This window comes from Pempheris klunzingeri, chromosome 4, assembly GCF_042242105.1.
Source record: "Pempheris klunzingeri isolate RE-2024b chromosome 4, fPemKlu1.hap1, whole genome shotgun sequence".
In the NCBI taxonomy this organism is placed as follows: Eukaryota; Metazoa; Chordata; class Actinopteri; order Acropomatiformes; family Pempheridae; genus Pempheris; species Pempheris klunzingeri.
This window is the reverse complement of record NC_092015.1, coordinates 28,736,937-28,751,306: the sequence shown is the minus strand read 5'-3', so window position 1 is coordinate 28,751,306 and position 14,370 is coordinate 28,736,937. Positions and strand designations below refer to the sequence as shown.

Genomic DNA, 14,370 nt, shown 5'->3' with positions numbered 1-14,370 from the left:
GTGTGCACTTCAGATAGAAGCATTTTGTTTGAGGTAACAATATCCCTGCAAGGTTTCCACCCAGAGTGGGTGGAGGTAGCTCAAACACTCTCCCCTGCTGATGGTGGCTCGACACTGGCAGCTTTTCAAACGCACTGGGCTGTTACCGTGCTTAACCCCCAGGGACCGGGGCTGAACCGCCGCAGGGTCCGGTTTGGCGCCGCCACACTGGACCGACCTGCTGCTTGTACCAGCAGGCCCCTTGGCTGACCCGACGGTGCTGGTCCCTCCCCGACTGGGCTCCATGGAGGACTGCTGTGGCACGGTTTCAGAGTTTCTCCTCACCTGCTGAGCTGTCTAGAGAACATTTGATCCTTTTGTTCAAGTGGTTACAGCTGGTTTATCGTCTGCTGTTACTGCCTAAAGTTTTTAGGTCTTTTTAAGGATTAAAATGAAGCAATAAAGTGCAGTAAACAGAATGAAATTAAAAACACAAACTCATATAACAAATGTGAGTTTGATGTAATTAAAAAGGAGCAGGCGTGCTGACTTCCTGTACTGTAGTGGTAATCAGAAGCACACACAGGGTTTAGAGGAAAGTGTGATGAAGAGCGCTGTGCTGCTCTAACAGAGGCCCCTCTTCTGCGTGTGACTCTGGGAGGATGACAGCAGGCAGCTGATTGGGGACTGAGGCCTGTTTTGGCAGTCAGAGCCCCCTTTGATCGTGCTGAGCTGGATTCCAACTGGTTTTATCTGACTCAATAGAAGTAAATCTTCTTATGAATATTCCTCCTTTCATGAGCATTTTAACAGATCCTTCAGAGGTTATTAGCCCCTGAGGTCAGAGTCTGCTGGACAGGAGCAGACTGGCTTCATGTTACTGCAGTGATCCCACCATGCAGACATGAAGTGGGGCCTTTCCCGGAGGCTGCCCTCGTCTCTGTGTGGATGTATTCCCCCGAGCGCGTGCCCTCGTGCACGACCACGAGGTTTTCTGCTCCGCTTCTCCTTTCCGCGCTCCTCTTTCTGTGTGTGAGCAGGAGGCTTGGACGGGCTCGGAGCTGTCTGGCCCGGAGCCTCTGTACGCTGAGGAAAGCTGCAAAATGGCACCCAGGAGGAAATCAGAAACATGCACTCGCCTCTCTGTCTCCGGTGTTGTGTTATGTTCGGTATCTGGCCCTGTGTCGACTTCAGGCAGACGTGCCAGCATGCATGAAGGCACGCAGGGGGGTTAAGGAATGAGTTCTGGGTTTTGGGGAAGATTTAATTGCTGGAGCTCTAGAGGGGGGGCACAGGACTTTTGACCCACCGGCACATAACAAAGGGTTTCACTGATTATCTGATGAAGGGCTGCAGCTATGGATGAGTTATTATGGATTATCATTTCTGTGACTGATCAGTGAAAACACATTTTATTCCGTCTGCTGAGTCCTCCTCATCCACGGCTCCAGCTGGTCTCCCATGACCACATTGGTGCCTTCATAGAAGACCTCACCCGTGTTATGACTTACTAAGTTTGTTAGCATTAACATTACCTATCGTTAGCTGGGACATTGTTTCAGCACATATTATTCTTTTTGATAATAATTAGTGAATGAATATTAATATCTGACTGGATGTTTATGTAAACTGTTGTTCATCCTCAGAAGGGAGAAAGACGGTTTGAGCTCAGCAGAGTGGACCGATCCACAGAGTAATTAAGACTTCATGACACTTCAAAAAACTCTGAAGCAGCGGCAGCAATGACTTTGAATTCTGCAAAATGTAAATGATGTAAATGTTTGTAGTTAACACTGGTAGTTACTCTAATGTGAGATGCTTCCACAGCGTAGGTGAAGGTGTTCTTCTCTTCTCTGAAGCCTCTCTCTGCCTGTGGTGGTGTTTGATGTCGGTGGTGACACAGAGGGGAAGTCAAAGCAGTAGCAGCAGTGGAAAAGCAGCGAGAAACCGCATAACTAAACCTGACACACTGCATGCAAAGCTACACATGCTTCTTTTCCTGAACCCAACTATCTTTTTATCTGAACATCTTCTGTTTGCATCTGCTCTATGAACACCTGAAGATCTGGTTTCCTCAAGCTAGAAAACATTTCAAGATTAACATCCGATCGAGAGAAGTAAAGTGTGACAGAAAACATCCGTGTGGTCGACTCGGTGTGTGCCTTTCACCTCCGTGAACCTCAGCACTTTACTACTCTACATATTGCACTCATATGAAAGGGAAACCAATCCTGTGTCAGATGGGAAGAGCTGTGTGTGTCTCACTGCTGCCCCCCCACGGACTGTAGTAACCACACACAGTCCTGCTGCTGCTGCTGCGTGTCCCCTGATGTCCAGCCTGCCTCCGTCACCCCACTGCCACTCACAGTCCACCCCCCCCCTCCTCCATGTTCTTTTTGATCCACCTCATGCTACAGCGATGTTTTCATCTGACTGAGAGGAGGAGGCGACTTCCTGTGTTGATGTCGAACATTTCTGTGGAAATCAGATGCATGTCAGTAAAAAAAAAAAGAACATGAGAATGTGTGGGGGTGTGGCTGAGGCAGCGAGAGAGGGAGGGCCAGAGTTAGACACACACACACACACACACACACACACACACACAGGCTGTGTACACAGTGGACTCCCGGGCATGTCCTATAGGATATTGACCCACACTCCCCCTCTCTCTGACCCTTATTTTTACGCTCTGTCAGCATTCTGCCTGCCCACTCCCCCCCAGTCCATCCATCCATTTCCCTCTTCACCTCTCAGGCTGGTCCAATGTCTGCCCCACCCCCCACCCCCCCAGGAACAGAGCATGAAATTGTGGGCATGTGTCCAGCGACCCCCAAGTTTTATTTTGCATGGCGCCCACTGACCCCCACTGAGGTGGCCGTCATGTGTCAGCTGAGCTGGGACTTCAGCAGTGAGAATCCCGCCGGTCTGTCCATGTGGAATGATGCGTTAATCCCATTTCTATCCACCTGCTGATGCAGTGCCTCCTCACCCCGGCGACCCAGCTGATGAACTCATGCAGATTCAGTGACTTTGTGGAGCTGTAAACCTCTAAAGCTGGTCCTCTGTTTCTCCAGGTCTTTAAAGGTGAATTTCAGCTGCCAGATTTCCTAAAAGAACAATCACAGGTACAGTAACATCTCTGCCTGTTGCTGAGCTTTCTCTTTTTTGTTTCCAAATTCAGCCTCTGTTTTAGTGTCTGATTTGCGTTAAACCATCTGCAGCTGAGTGGAAGCTCTCACTCCAGACTTCCATCTGCTCACAGTTACTTATCGCTTGTTTTTGACTTGAGTTCCTCACCATATAACGCAGCCTTTTGTTGTCTTCTGGTCTCAGCTTCATGATTGTCTTCATGTTTTCGGTCTCTAGTGGTTATTTTGTTTTCTTAGTCTCTTTGTATTGTCTTGCTGTCTGTTGATTTACTAGTTTGAGGTTGGCTGAAGAGCACTCCTGCCCTCCTCTGGTAGTTAGACACGTCTGCGTCCATCTTCTTCATGTTTTGGAAACACGCTCCAGAACAGTGTGCCTGCCTTTGATTTGCTTATAAGTCTCTCCATCAGCACCACCATTCTCTCTCTCCATTGGATAAAAGGGACAGGACATAGATCTGTTAAAGTCAGGCGGCTTCTCACCGGCTCAGGTCGCATCTTGTGGTGTGTCCTTCCTGTAACCTGTGCCCGTCTCCTCTCTGTCCCTTGTTCCTCCATACAGATCCAGAAGTCTGCAGAGAGACCCAACCCCAGTTAGGAGCAGAGGGAGGGCCGTCACACAGCCCACAGGTACGGCTGCACTACGCTCCCATTCACCTGAGAGCTGTAGTTAGCAGGTCAACACACCATGAGCTTGGGAATGTTCTGATGAAGAAACAGTGAACGCAATTGTTTGAATTTAGATCGACCAACTACAACAGTGCTGCTTCTGTCAAGTGACACAGTAACACGTTAGTCTACACTGATTACTTTTCCTTTTGATGATAACACTTTCAAATACAGGACTTTCACCTCTGTCACAATGTGGCAGTCTTACCTTTAGAAGAGGTATTCAGGTACAGCAGTACAGTGTTACAGTAAAATACTGAATAGAAGCATTACATTATTCTGCTGTTTGATTCTCACAGCAGGTGTCTTAACTGTTGCTACGACTTCATACACAGATGAGTGTTAAAATGTCCACGTTTCTTATATAAAGTGATCACGTGAATAAAATCAGTGGCAGCAGTCATCCACTCCAGAACACTTGTGTTGTTTTTCTCTCCTCATGTCAGAGACCTGAGAGCATTTTGTCCTCCTCTACTCGGGGATTTGAGATGTGCTTCTTGTTTGGGTGTGGCACACCGCTGATGATGTTGAAACACGACCTCCTTCTCCCACTCAGTTGTTCTCATGTGTTTCTGATTAGGAAGCAGGAACCTGGTGCAGCATCCACAGAAGCACCATTTATTACCGACAGGCTACTGCCAAGAGCTTGGCTCCTAAAAACATCATGTTCTACCATCTGACAGTGTAGAAGTGGACCTGTCGGGCCCTCTGGTGGACAGACGATGTTACACAGACACTGCTCGACATGATACTGTGCCATTCGTGCTAATTAACTGTGACTTATCACCGACCCTGTGAAGGGGGTCACATTGTCTGTGCCGTCTGTCTGTCTGTCTGTGGGGAAGATTACAGGAAAACTGCTGCCCTGATTTTCATGATTTACTCTCATCTGGGACTAACTTCATTACACGGCCTTCAGTTATGGCATCCTGCAGTCAGTGACTTCTGTTTAGCAGACCGTTGCTGTGGACGCAGTTCTGATAGCTGAAGTAATAAAATTAATTTTTAATCAATAAAATCAACATTTTATGCCAAAGGACTGATTTCTGTAGAGCGAAGCCGTGTAGTAATAATAATAATATGTACAGCCAACCCTGACCCTCATTTACATCCCTTACTGAGAAGATCAGAGCTCACATAGCACTGCTGCACCTGTTACCTCCTTTATTGATCAATGTGTTGATTATTTTGTCATTAATAAATGAATATCTAATGATGTCACAGACTGATGAGAAGCCCCCAGAGCTCAGGGGGGCACATAAAACAGAGAAGCAGCAAATCCTCACATTTCAGAGGCTGGAGCCAGACCATATGCAAACACAGCATTGATTGTTGGATTAAAGGACTAGTTCAAGTATTTATGACTGCTAGCCTCATGTTTAGCGTACACTGGCCAAGTGACACTGGCTAACGACACGTTCTCATGTCTCAGAACAGGACAGTGGAGCAGAAAATCATGTCACCCATATCGCCATCTGTGTTGGGGCCCGGGCGCCTTTCCGAGGTCACATGACACAGGACAGTCTTTCAGCAGCCCCCCCCTCCCGCGTGCTGCTGCCACTCCTCTTCTCTGGAGAACTCTTGGCCTTCGATGTTGTACTGTACAAAAAAGTAATACTAATACTTCTCACATTCACAGAATGTCTGCTGATTGTTATTTTTCGTGTCACATCACGCTCATCGATTTTTAGAAATGATTTCTGCCTATTTAGAAAAAAAATCTGTGATTCTGTTGTAAGAAACTGCAGTGAACTGAAATCGCAAGAAGTATTTATGAATGGAAAATTAGCTTTTGGAAGATGCAATACCTATTTTAATGTTACATTTTTTTCATGCCTTTGTATTGTGCAATGTCATGGGTACTGATCAGTTTGAAGTATCAACCGTGATAAACAATGCTTTTTATAAACCTGTCGTCGGTCTGTTTCTTCCCTTTTCACAGACGCATCAATGACACCAATCAGGTGCAATCCAGGATTTAGTTTTTTACTTGACACTGTGGTGAATATTCCCAAATAAAGTTGTGTTAAATCAAACTGTGATTGAAGCAACAGATGAAACCTGGAGCTCAGCAGCATGCTAGCGCTGTCCTGGTGTCTGCTGTGAAGCTCTTCTAGCAGAATGAGTTCACTCGGCCCAGTTTGTGCTCCTCATGTACGAATTATTATCACATGGGATGCTAGAAAATGGTGGTGTAACAACGTTAACTACTATTCCACACCGCTATTATTTACCAAAGAAGTCAAAATAGGGACCTCTGACAGTTAAACCAGGTGTAAACACCAAAATCTGTGACCAACTTCTGCGACCCCTTTAAGAGTCTCAGCTCTGTTTCCGCTGCACTCGTTTTAATCACACTGCATCAGTACTTTATTTTGAAAGGTGTGACCAAAAATGCACCCTCTGTACTCAGATAAGTGTCTGAGGTGTCGGTGCTCTGCAGACAGGCCCCCCCTGTGTGTCATATGTGAATATTAGAGGGTCACATCATGTGTTTTGTCTGGTCCACTGTTTATAGCAGCTTAAACACAGTCTGAACAAAAGAGAAGCAGACGGTATTTAAAGTCCGAGAACATCTCGTGCTCTGTAGCTTTGACGGTTAAAAGGAACGAGAGCAGCCCACTAATGAACAACCTCTTATTTAATAATACATTACATTCAAGGCAAATGATACATCCTTACCAATACATATTCAGCAATGCAATCATTGGCTCTCTAGATAAATAGAAATTTGAAATCTTGAAGTCAGTGCACAACATTGAGAAAGAACACTTAACAGTCACCGTGTAACATAGTCTGCACACATTCTGCTTCTCCGCACAGTACACGCCTCCGACTAGTGCTGCTAAAACCAACATAAAAAATAGATCTCAAAATAAGTTATATATGTTCTGACTGTCTTCATAGAAATATTGGGCTTTCGGGTTTGTATTTACAGCAATATAGACTTTGATGGATTTTCTCAAACGACAGAAATTGCACAGTAGTTAAAGAATCCAAGATCACCATTTTTAAAAATATTCTACACACATAGTAAACAGTCAGTCTTCAAGATGCAGTATGAAATTGCACATTGTCATCATGCCACAGAGGGGGCTGTTTCAAGGCTTTGGTACACAATGTCGTGATTGGAAGAAAAAGCTCTGCTATGGGCCCTGGGTTCCTCCTCCATCACTTTGGCAGCAGGGAGGGGGAGGGGCCGTAGCGAGGTACATCCACACCAGCGCCCATTCCTGGGATCGAGCTAGCGAATCAGAGAGCCGGATGACTACAGTACACTTCAGGATTGGGGAAGACTCTTGGCACTTGAATCACAGGTGCAGGTCCATGCTGGATGACCAATCGTATGCAGCCGTGTTGGGGGGGGGGGTGGAGATAAAGGGTCACACTGACGAGGGGGACGGGAAACAGTATCAAAATGCCCCCACTTCCCTTCAGATACAAACGTGAATGGACTCTGTGCTGTCACTACGCCGCCTAAACCAACCGAATACTGACTCGTCGAACACTAGAGAACGTTTGGCATTAGAAGCTGCTTCTCCTCTTTAAAACCTGGGACCACATGACCAGTATTTAGACCAACCCCCAACCCCACACTGTCTGATTTTCAGAGGCCGGACTTCAGGCAGGAGGAGAATCTGCTTCCACACAGATGATTGCAGCCACCTTTCCTGACGGTCTCCATGGGCCCTCCGATCAGTGAGCAGCATGTCGGACTCCAGCTCCAGTGGGAAACATGAGCATCATTTAAAGGACGAGGCTGCTGATACTCAGTGTTTCCCTTAATGAAGGGACGTGTAGACAGACCTGATATATCTCACTCCTTTCTGCCATCCACTGTTGTCCAAAGACTATTGTCATTTTTACAATTATTCAATTTGTTTGTTACATTATGTGAATGAAGCAGACTTTGTCTCCTCCAACTTCAATCAGAGCAACAAGGCAAACTCACTGCTGTTACAACTACAAAGCCCAACAGCAAATGTATATTAATCCATCTCTGAAATCAGTCCTCAACAAGTGCCCTCTTTACTCTTGTTTGTGTGAGAACTACAGTGACATATGCTTGTTTTAGTGCTTTTCTTTAAATGAAAGTGTGCATTTGATCTTCAGTAGGAACCACAGATAGTTTCAAATCTGTTTCTCTCCCTTGTTGGTTCTTTAAACCACAAATCTGTAAAACTCCATCAACTGGACATTTTATCTTGTGAAATGTGTCCGACAGTCTCAGCTCAACATCTTTTAGAGAAGCTGACTGAAACGGGACCATCGCCAGCTTTCGCCCCCCCCACCACCCACCAGGGCTACTCAACCCATTGTGGAAAATTTTGACCAGTCACGAAAAGAACTTCTATCATAACACAATCATGAATGCTCCCTTTATATTAATGCCTTTAACTTTTAAATTAATTCTAAAAGATGTAAATTTGTGTCTCCCACCATAAGCTGTTGGAATTTAATATAAATCTAAAAACAGCAAGATTTTATTCTGAAAAAATATCAGAATCCATCTTCAAAACCAAACGTGTTATCAGAAGACTCCCCTGGTCATTTAATGCCCCAATTCCCAGGAATATTCCCAGAGAGCTCAGCGCCCCCTGTGGGGGCTACGGCCCCGAACTACAATCCTGGAACTACAAACCAGAGAAGTTTAACGTTAAGTGAGGAGGGCGGCCTGTGTGCTTTTGTCTCTACTGTTGTGCTCTGCTGCTGCTGCTGTGTCTCCTGGAACGAGGATTAAACATGCTGAGACCACTGAGGAACATGTTCAGGAAAGTTGGCTGCAATTCTTCTCTCAACAGTTTGGCCTCTTGTGGCACCTCCGGCCCCCACCAACACCAGCGAGGCCTTCACAGGCGCCATGAAGGACACCCTCTCAGAAAGTGCAACTAAGTACTTGGGCTGTTACTGATAAAGGCAACATTTGTGTAATAATCAACTCTTGGACAAAAAGGAAAAAGCCCTGGGGTTGGAGGGGGGGGGGGGGGGGGTAAAAACACACATGCTTGTTGTAGAAAACACTTGTGAAAAGGTAGTTGGCACAGTCCATTTGGTCACTAATGAAAACTTCTTCGTGGCTAAGTCTTCTGCTGCTCTGACAGTGTTGTATGTAAATCCTGCACTCTAGTGGCCTTCTCTGGCGGTGCACGGAGGAGAACGTGACAAACCCTGACGGCGCTTCAGCCTTCCTGACACCTGACAGCCATCCGACACGTTCTGCCTCAGAGTCAGGAGAAGGGTGACACTCTACAAAACTGGAGTATTGATAGAGCCAGTGTGTCATCTGTGTGTGTGTGTGTGTGTGTGTGTGTGTGTGTGTGTGTGTGTTTTCATGCACACACACGACATCTGTTGGGCTGGGGAGACTCAAGAATGCGTTCACAGTGTGATCAAACTCACAAGCATGCAGACAAATCCACATGTCTGAACAGACACCATGTGCATTCCATGTGAAGGTAAATGTAAACAGATTGAGGCCGAGCTCCAGAGCCAGGCCGCCTCTGCAGCGCTCCTGCCCCGCTCCCAAGGCCTTCATCTGGGCAGGGAGGAGACCTGGACCCCCTGAGCCCGCTCTGGATGGTGGAGGCCTGGAGACACTGTCTCTGTGGGGGATGAGAGGAAGAGCTGGACACCCCCGTAGGGCCGGACTCTCTCTCCCTCTGCGTCCTCCCTTTCCTCCTCCTCCTCCTCCTCCTCTTCCTCTTCCTCTACAGTCACTTGTTGTCCATCAGAGACTGGACTTTGTGCACCAGCTCACGTGCTACCTTCAAGATATGTTGGACATCGTGCCGCTCAGCCATCTCTGTGGATGAGACACACTGTCAGAGTGAGTACACACACACACACACACACACTGTACGTGTCTGTCGTCCGCTGACGGCGGCCACGACGAGATGGTGAGAAACGTGGACGTCTCTTACCGTTGAAGAACTTGATGATGTCCGTGAAGTCCATGTTGTTGTCGATGATGATCTCACGGTAAACTGTGACCAGGGCCAAGGCCAGGAAGAGGACAAAGTGCTGCGAGGAAATCCTGGGAGCCACCCAGATCACCTCCCACACGGCAAACACATCCTCGTACAGGAGCTCTGCACACACACACACACACACACACACACACACACACACACACACACACACACACACACACACACACACACACACACACACACACACACACACACACACACACACACACACACACACACACACACACTTTCAGTCAGCATTTTTTGAGATCTTTCCTTTTTACAGTTTTACTGCTGATCACTTCTTTTGTCCTGCCGTCATGAGCTTCACCTGAACTGTACAGCATGCTACAGGTTTACGCCCCCCCCCCAGTAGTGACCCCCACAGGGCCACACTGCTAACTGAGGCTGTGAACGGGACTCTTTCAGATGACTTAATGCAGCTCTACAGCAGACTACTCAGTGTGTTGGAGAATGCAGGTCAGCGAGCTTTAAACATGGACTGTTCACCTCTCTTGAAGTCGAGCAGGAACCAGCGGTAACAGAAGTAGAAGTGGGTGTAGTCTCCGTTCTGCTGCATCAGTTCAAACAGCTCAGAGTCCAGGATCTGATGTCAGAGGGGGAGCAGAGAACAACGTCAGTGGGCTTTAGTGGAGGGGACACACTCTCCCCGTCTCTCACACACACACAAAGTATGAGGTATCCGTCACCTGGATCAGTGACCTCATGTTGGCGAAGTGTGTGTCCATGGCTCCACCATTAGGGAAGTTCTGACTCATCCTCTTCATTAGCTGAGTGAAACAGCTGTATGCCAGGCACTCTGACACACACACACACACACACACACACACACACACACACACACACACACACAGAAATAAATCTTCCTCTGCAACAAATATTATTTCCTAATTGAAACACTGATGGAAGTATAAATGAGTGACAGCTGCTGTTTACTGATCACTATGACAGTTTAATAGCTTAGTAATTTAAATTAGGAAAAGAATTCCACCTCATTAGAGCGCCAGCAGCGTCTCTTTTGTCTGTTCTGTAACTAAACTTCTTGCTCATGCGTGTGGCTGCTATTACATTTGTGATGCAAGTGGAAAATAGATTCATTATTCCCTCATCAGCTTTAATTCTGCGATGAAAACTGGAGCTACTTTTCATTGGCGCCGTTTACAGAGTGGAAGTGCACAGCGTCTCTTCTCACCATCGTCCAGGATGACCATGAGCGGAGCAAGCAGGTCACACATGCCCTGAACGTAGCCCATCTCTAGATGCTCCCACACGTAGCTGCAGGAAGAAGGACACACATCAAGACAGCAGAGTTATCACATGTAATGGACAGTGGTGGAATGAAACTCTGTACTAGAGAGCAAATTTCAAAATATGTGACTTATTTGATTGTGTTCATTTCCTTCTGCTTAATACTCAAAGACATTAGTTATTAGTTACTTATTATACTTATACTTGTTAGTAACTATTACATAAACTATAATATAAAGCACTGGATGCACTGATAAGATCAGTATCAACTATCCAATACTATGATAATGTTTTCTGTGTAGTGAACTGCTTTTACCTTGGACACTGCAGCGCTCTGTGCTGATAATACTGCTGCACGTTCACTTTTACTAGTACTGCTCCTTTCACTTAAAGATGCACCAACTCAAACTGCCAATGCCACAGTGACAGTTATCACATCTCAAGTTGACACGGTGAAAATATTTAGTTATATGATTCGTTTATATATTATATTAGTTTAAGTTATTCATTTAGAGTCGTGCTGCTCGCTGCCTGGTTAATGGAAGTGAAATATTAACCAACTCCTGAGAGAAGATCTGGATGTTTAGCTGCTAAATATCTGCTAATGTTCTGTGCCTGCTGTTTGGTGCAGGGCAGGTAGTGGACAGTGAGAGTGAATCAAAACAGCTGCAGGCTATAAAATGAAAACAACGAGCTCCAGGACCCTAAAACGCTGCATGGCGCTGAGGGGGCCTGCAGAGCTGGGGGACACTTTTCCCACTAAACATTTCACCCATTGCTCACATGAAACATCGAAGGTAGCAGCTTTAAGTGAAGGATCTCCGCAGTTGTTCCACAGACCTGCACATGATGTTGCGTAGTTTCTCCAGGTTGCCGGTGGTGAAGTAATAATAGTTGCGGTCGCAGCGCTGCACATCTTTGTCTATCCTGTGGAGGTTCAGGGCGACTGTGTCCAACAGCTCGATCTGCTCAGAGAAAACACTGATGTCAGCGTTGCTCTCTGTTTGTGTTCTGTCTGTGGCATTTTACATGTCACTATGAGCAGCCTCAGTCTGTCCTTGTGCTGCTGAGGCTCGTATCAGGACACTCAGTCAGACTCAGTACGTACTGTGTATGAGGACAGCGAAGGTGACGTCCCCTCTGCAGCCGCTCCACTGGTCACCAGTTTGTCCAGCTGACTGCACAGCCTGTCCTCCGTCAGAGAGTCCTGACACTCCCCCAGCACACCCGGAGTCCTGCCCTCCTCCCCGACCCCCCCTTCCTCCTCCGTACTCTGACCGTCGTCTATGCTGGACAGGATCTGGGAATGAGCAGAGGTCACCGAGTAGTTTCTGGAGGAGGGGAGACCCGAGTCAGGGGAGTCAAACTCCACCAGAGGGCGCTCCTCTGGGGCCACGGCTGCCGGGGGAACCAGGGTGGTCATGGTGGGGGTGCTGTCCTCTCCACTGGGGGTCTCCTGGCTCCCCGGGTCGGGCTCGTCCACTGACATAAACACCTGAGGAAGGATGGAGCTTTAGAGGTGAGGGCAGAGACACGTTTCACCATGAATCCCACGGCTCGTGACTTCAACTCTAAAATATCAGCGTCTCTGTCTTTTGCATCTTTCCCTCCTCCTCCATGTTATCTCCAGATTGTTTTTTGTAATGGATCTGGCTTCTCTCTTCTAATTATTATGCTGAGATCTGTCTTTGTGACACCAGTCACTGTCACGTTCCTGAATGAACTGTGTGCCCTGTTAGTGACATGCAGGCAGGCAGTAGCTGTTCCCAAATTAAAGGACATCATTGTGTCATTAGTTTGTTAGATTTAGTGCAGAATTTTGCAATTTTGCATTTTAGTGCACTGCACTTGCGGCAGTTTGGACGTCATGGAGGCCGTTGGCTTCAGACACCAACCATGTAATCACAGCTTCTCCAGTTTGAGTCGATCACTTTTTATTTTGTGTTCTCTCTCTTCTCTATTTACTGTGTACTATCAAAATAAAATGTAATATCCTAGAAATCCCCACAAGGCTCGAGCACTGCCTCCTACACTTCCCATCATGCACCTCCGTATAACCTCCCATTAGACTAGCTATGTTGATTGCAGTAGTGTATCATGAGCACACTACACTGTGACACACACTTCCTATATTTCTGGGTGTAAGAAGGGCTCGGATGTTTGAGGGATGGATGTCGTGTCGCGTCTGGCTTCTTTACCTCGTTGCTGAGCGTGGAGTCTCTGTGAACGAGTCGCAGGACGTGGCTGTCGATGCTGCTGCCCGAAGAGAGCTTGGCGAAGATGGCCGACTGCATCTCCTTCTCCCTCTGCTTGACGATGACCTCACAGGCCTTCCACTCCCGCATCACCTGCTGGTAGCGCTCGCTGATCTTCGCATCAATCTTCCCAGGGACAAAAAAAAGGCGGTCACACACACACACAAATAAATTCTGTTTGTGTGTGAGTGTGTGTGTGTGTGTGTGTGTGTGTGTGTGTGTGTGTGTGTGTGTGGTCCACCTGGCTCATGTCCTTTTTGCCCATGCCGAACTTGTAGTGTCCCAGCAGGAAAGGCCAGACCTCCTTCCTAATGTCGTGCTGCACTCCGCCATAATAAACCAGCCTCAGCAGCTCCAGCTCCTTATAGTTCTACACACACACACACACACACACACACACACACACACACACACACACACACACACACACACACACACACACACACACACACACACACACACACACACACACACACACACACACACACACACACACACACACACACACACACACAGTCAGGTAAATGCTTAATAGGGATACAAAGTAAAAGAAGAAGACAGATGATGGGAAGAAGAAGCCTGGTGTGAGGGATGAGAGGAGGAACAGGAAGAGCATCAATAATGGATGAAGAAAAAGAGTGATTGTGATCCATACTGAGGAAGACGAAGTGCAGAGGAAGAAGGGCACAGATATGAATAGAGTGTAAATTAGTAATGATGACTTTGTTGGAGCTGATGAATGATTACTGTGGCTGCTTTAATAGCTGCGATGGTATCACTCTGCACTCTGTAAGGAGACTTCATCCCACTGAAACTCATCAAATGTTCATTAGAGTGGAGGGGGGGGGCAGACTGCAGGAGCACGCCATGACTCCTGACTTACTGTTCATCTACAAACGTAGTGGGGGGGGGGGCTCATAATAGAAACATAACATCACCACATATAACTTAGAGGTCAATTACAGCTCTATTATAGAGTTCTGAAAAGTTCTACACAAACAGGAGTGAATAACAGACAGGCAGGCCTCTCACCTCTCACCTCTCACCTCTCTAAAAGTGCATGGGTGTTTCCATTTTGTTACA

General features: G+C 46.9%; 2 protein-coding genes across 5 annotated transcripts in view; one reads left to right on the top strand and one right to left on the bottom strand.

Moving 5' to 3' along the window:
- Positions 1 to 5,703, top strand: part of tpst1 (tyrosylprotein sulfotransferase 1) — a 43,619-nt gene extending 37,916 nt beyond the window's left edge. The window contains exons 4-6 of one of the 4 annotated variants that reach the window (XM_070829885.1): positions 3,054 to 3,104; positions 3,688 to 3,755; positions 5,232 to 5,703. In XM_070829885.1, coding sequence (XP_070685986.1) covers positions 3,054 to 3,104; positions 3,688 to 3,723 — 87 coding nt within the window. In that variant the 3' untranslated portion in view covers positions 3,724 to 3,755; positions 5,232 to 5,703. Of the gene's footprint in view, positions 1 to 3,053; positions 3,105 to 3,687; positions 3,756 to 5,226 lie in introns of all 4 variants that reach the window. The other 3 variants (XM_070829884.1, XM_070829887.1, XM_070829886.1) reach the window with 3 other exon arrangements.
- Positions 5,704 to 9,021: 3,318 nt separating this feature from the next.
- sgsm2 (small G protein signaling modulator 2) overlaps positions 9,022 to 14,370 on the bottom strand; it is a 69,245-nt gene continuing 63,896 nt past the window's right edge. Inside the window, exons 16-24 of the mRNA XM_070829103.1 lie at positions 13,529 to 13,657; positions 13,231 to 13,413; positions 12,141 to 12,527; positions 11,873 to 11,997; positions 10,977 to 11,059; positions 10,474 to 10,583; positions 10,274 to 10,370; positions 9,716 to 9,883; positions 9,022 to 9,597 (exon numbers count right to left, since the gene is read on the bottom strand). Of these exons, the coding sequence (XP_070685204.1) occupies positions 9,509 to 9,597; positions 9,716 to 9,883; positions 10,274 to 10,370; positions 10,474 to 10,583; positions 10,977 to 11,059; positions 11,873 to 11,997; positions 12,141 to 12,527; positions 13,231 to 13,413; positions 13,529 to 13,657 (1,371 nt within the window). The 3' untranslated portion in view covers positions 9,022 to 9,508. The remainder of the gene's footprint in view (positions 9,598 to 9,715; positions 9,884 to 10,273; positions 10,371 to 10,473; positions 10,584 to 10,976; positions 11,060 to 11,872; positions 11,998 to 12,140; positions 12,528 to 13,230; positions 13,414 to 13,528; positions 13,658 to 14,370) is intronic.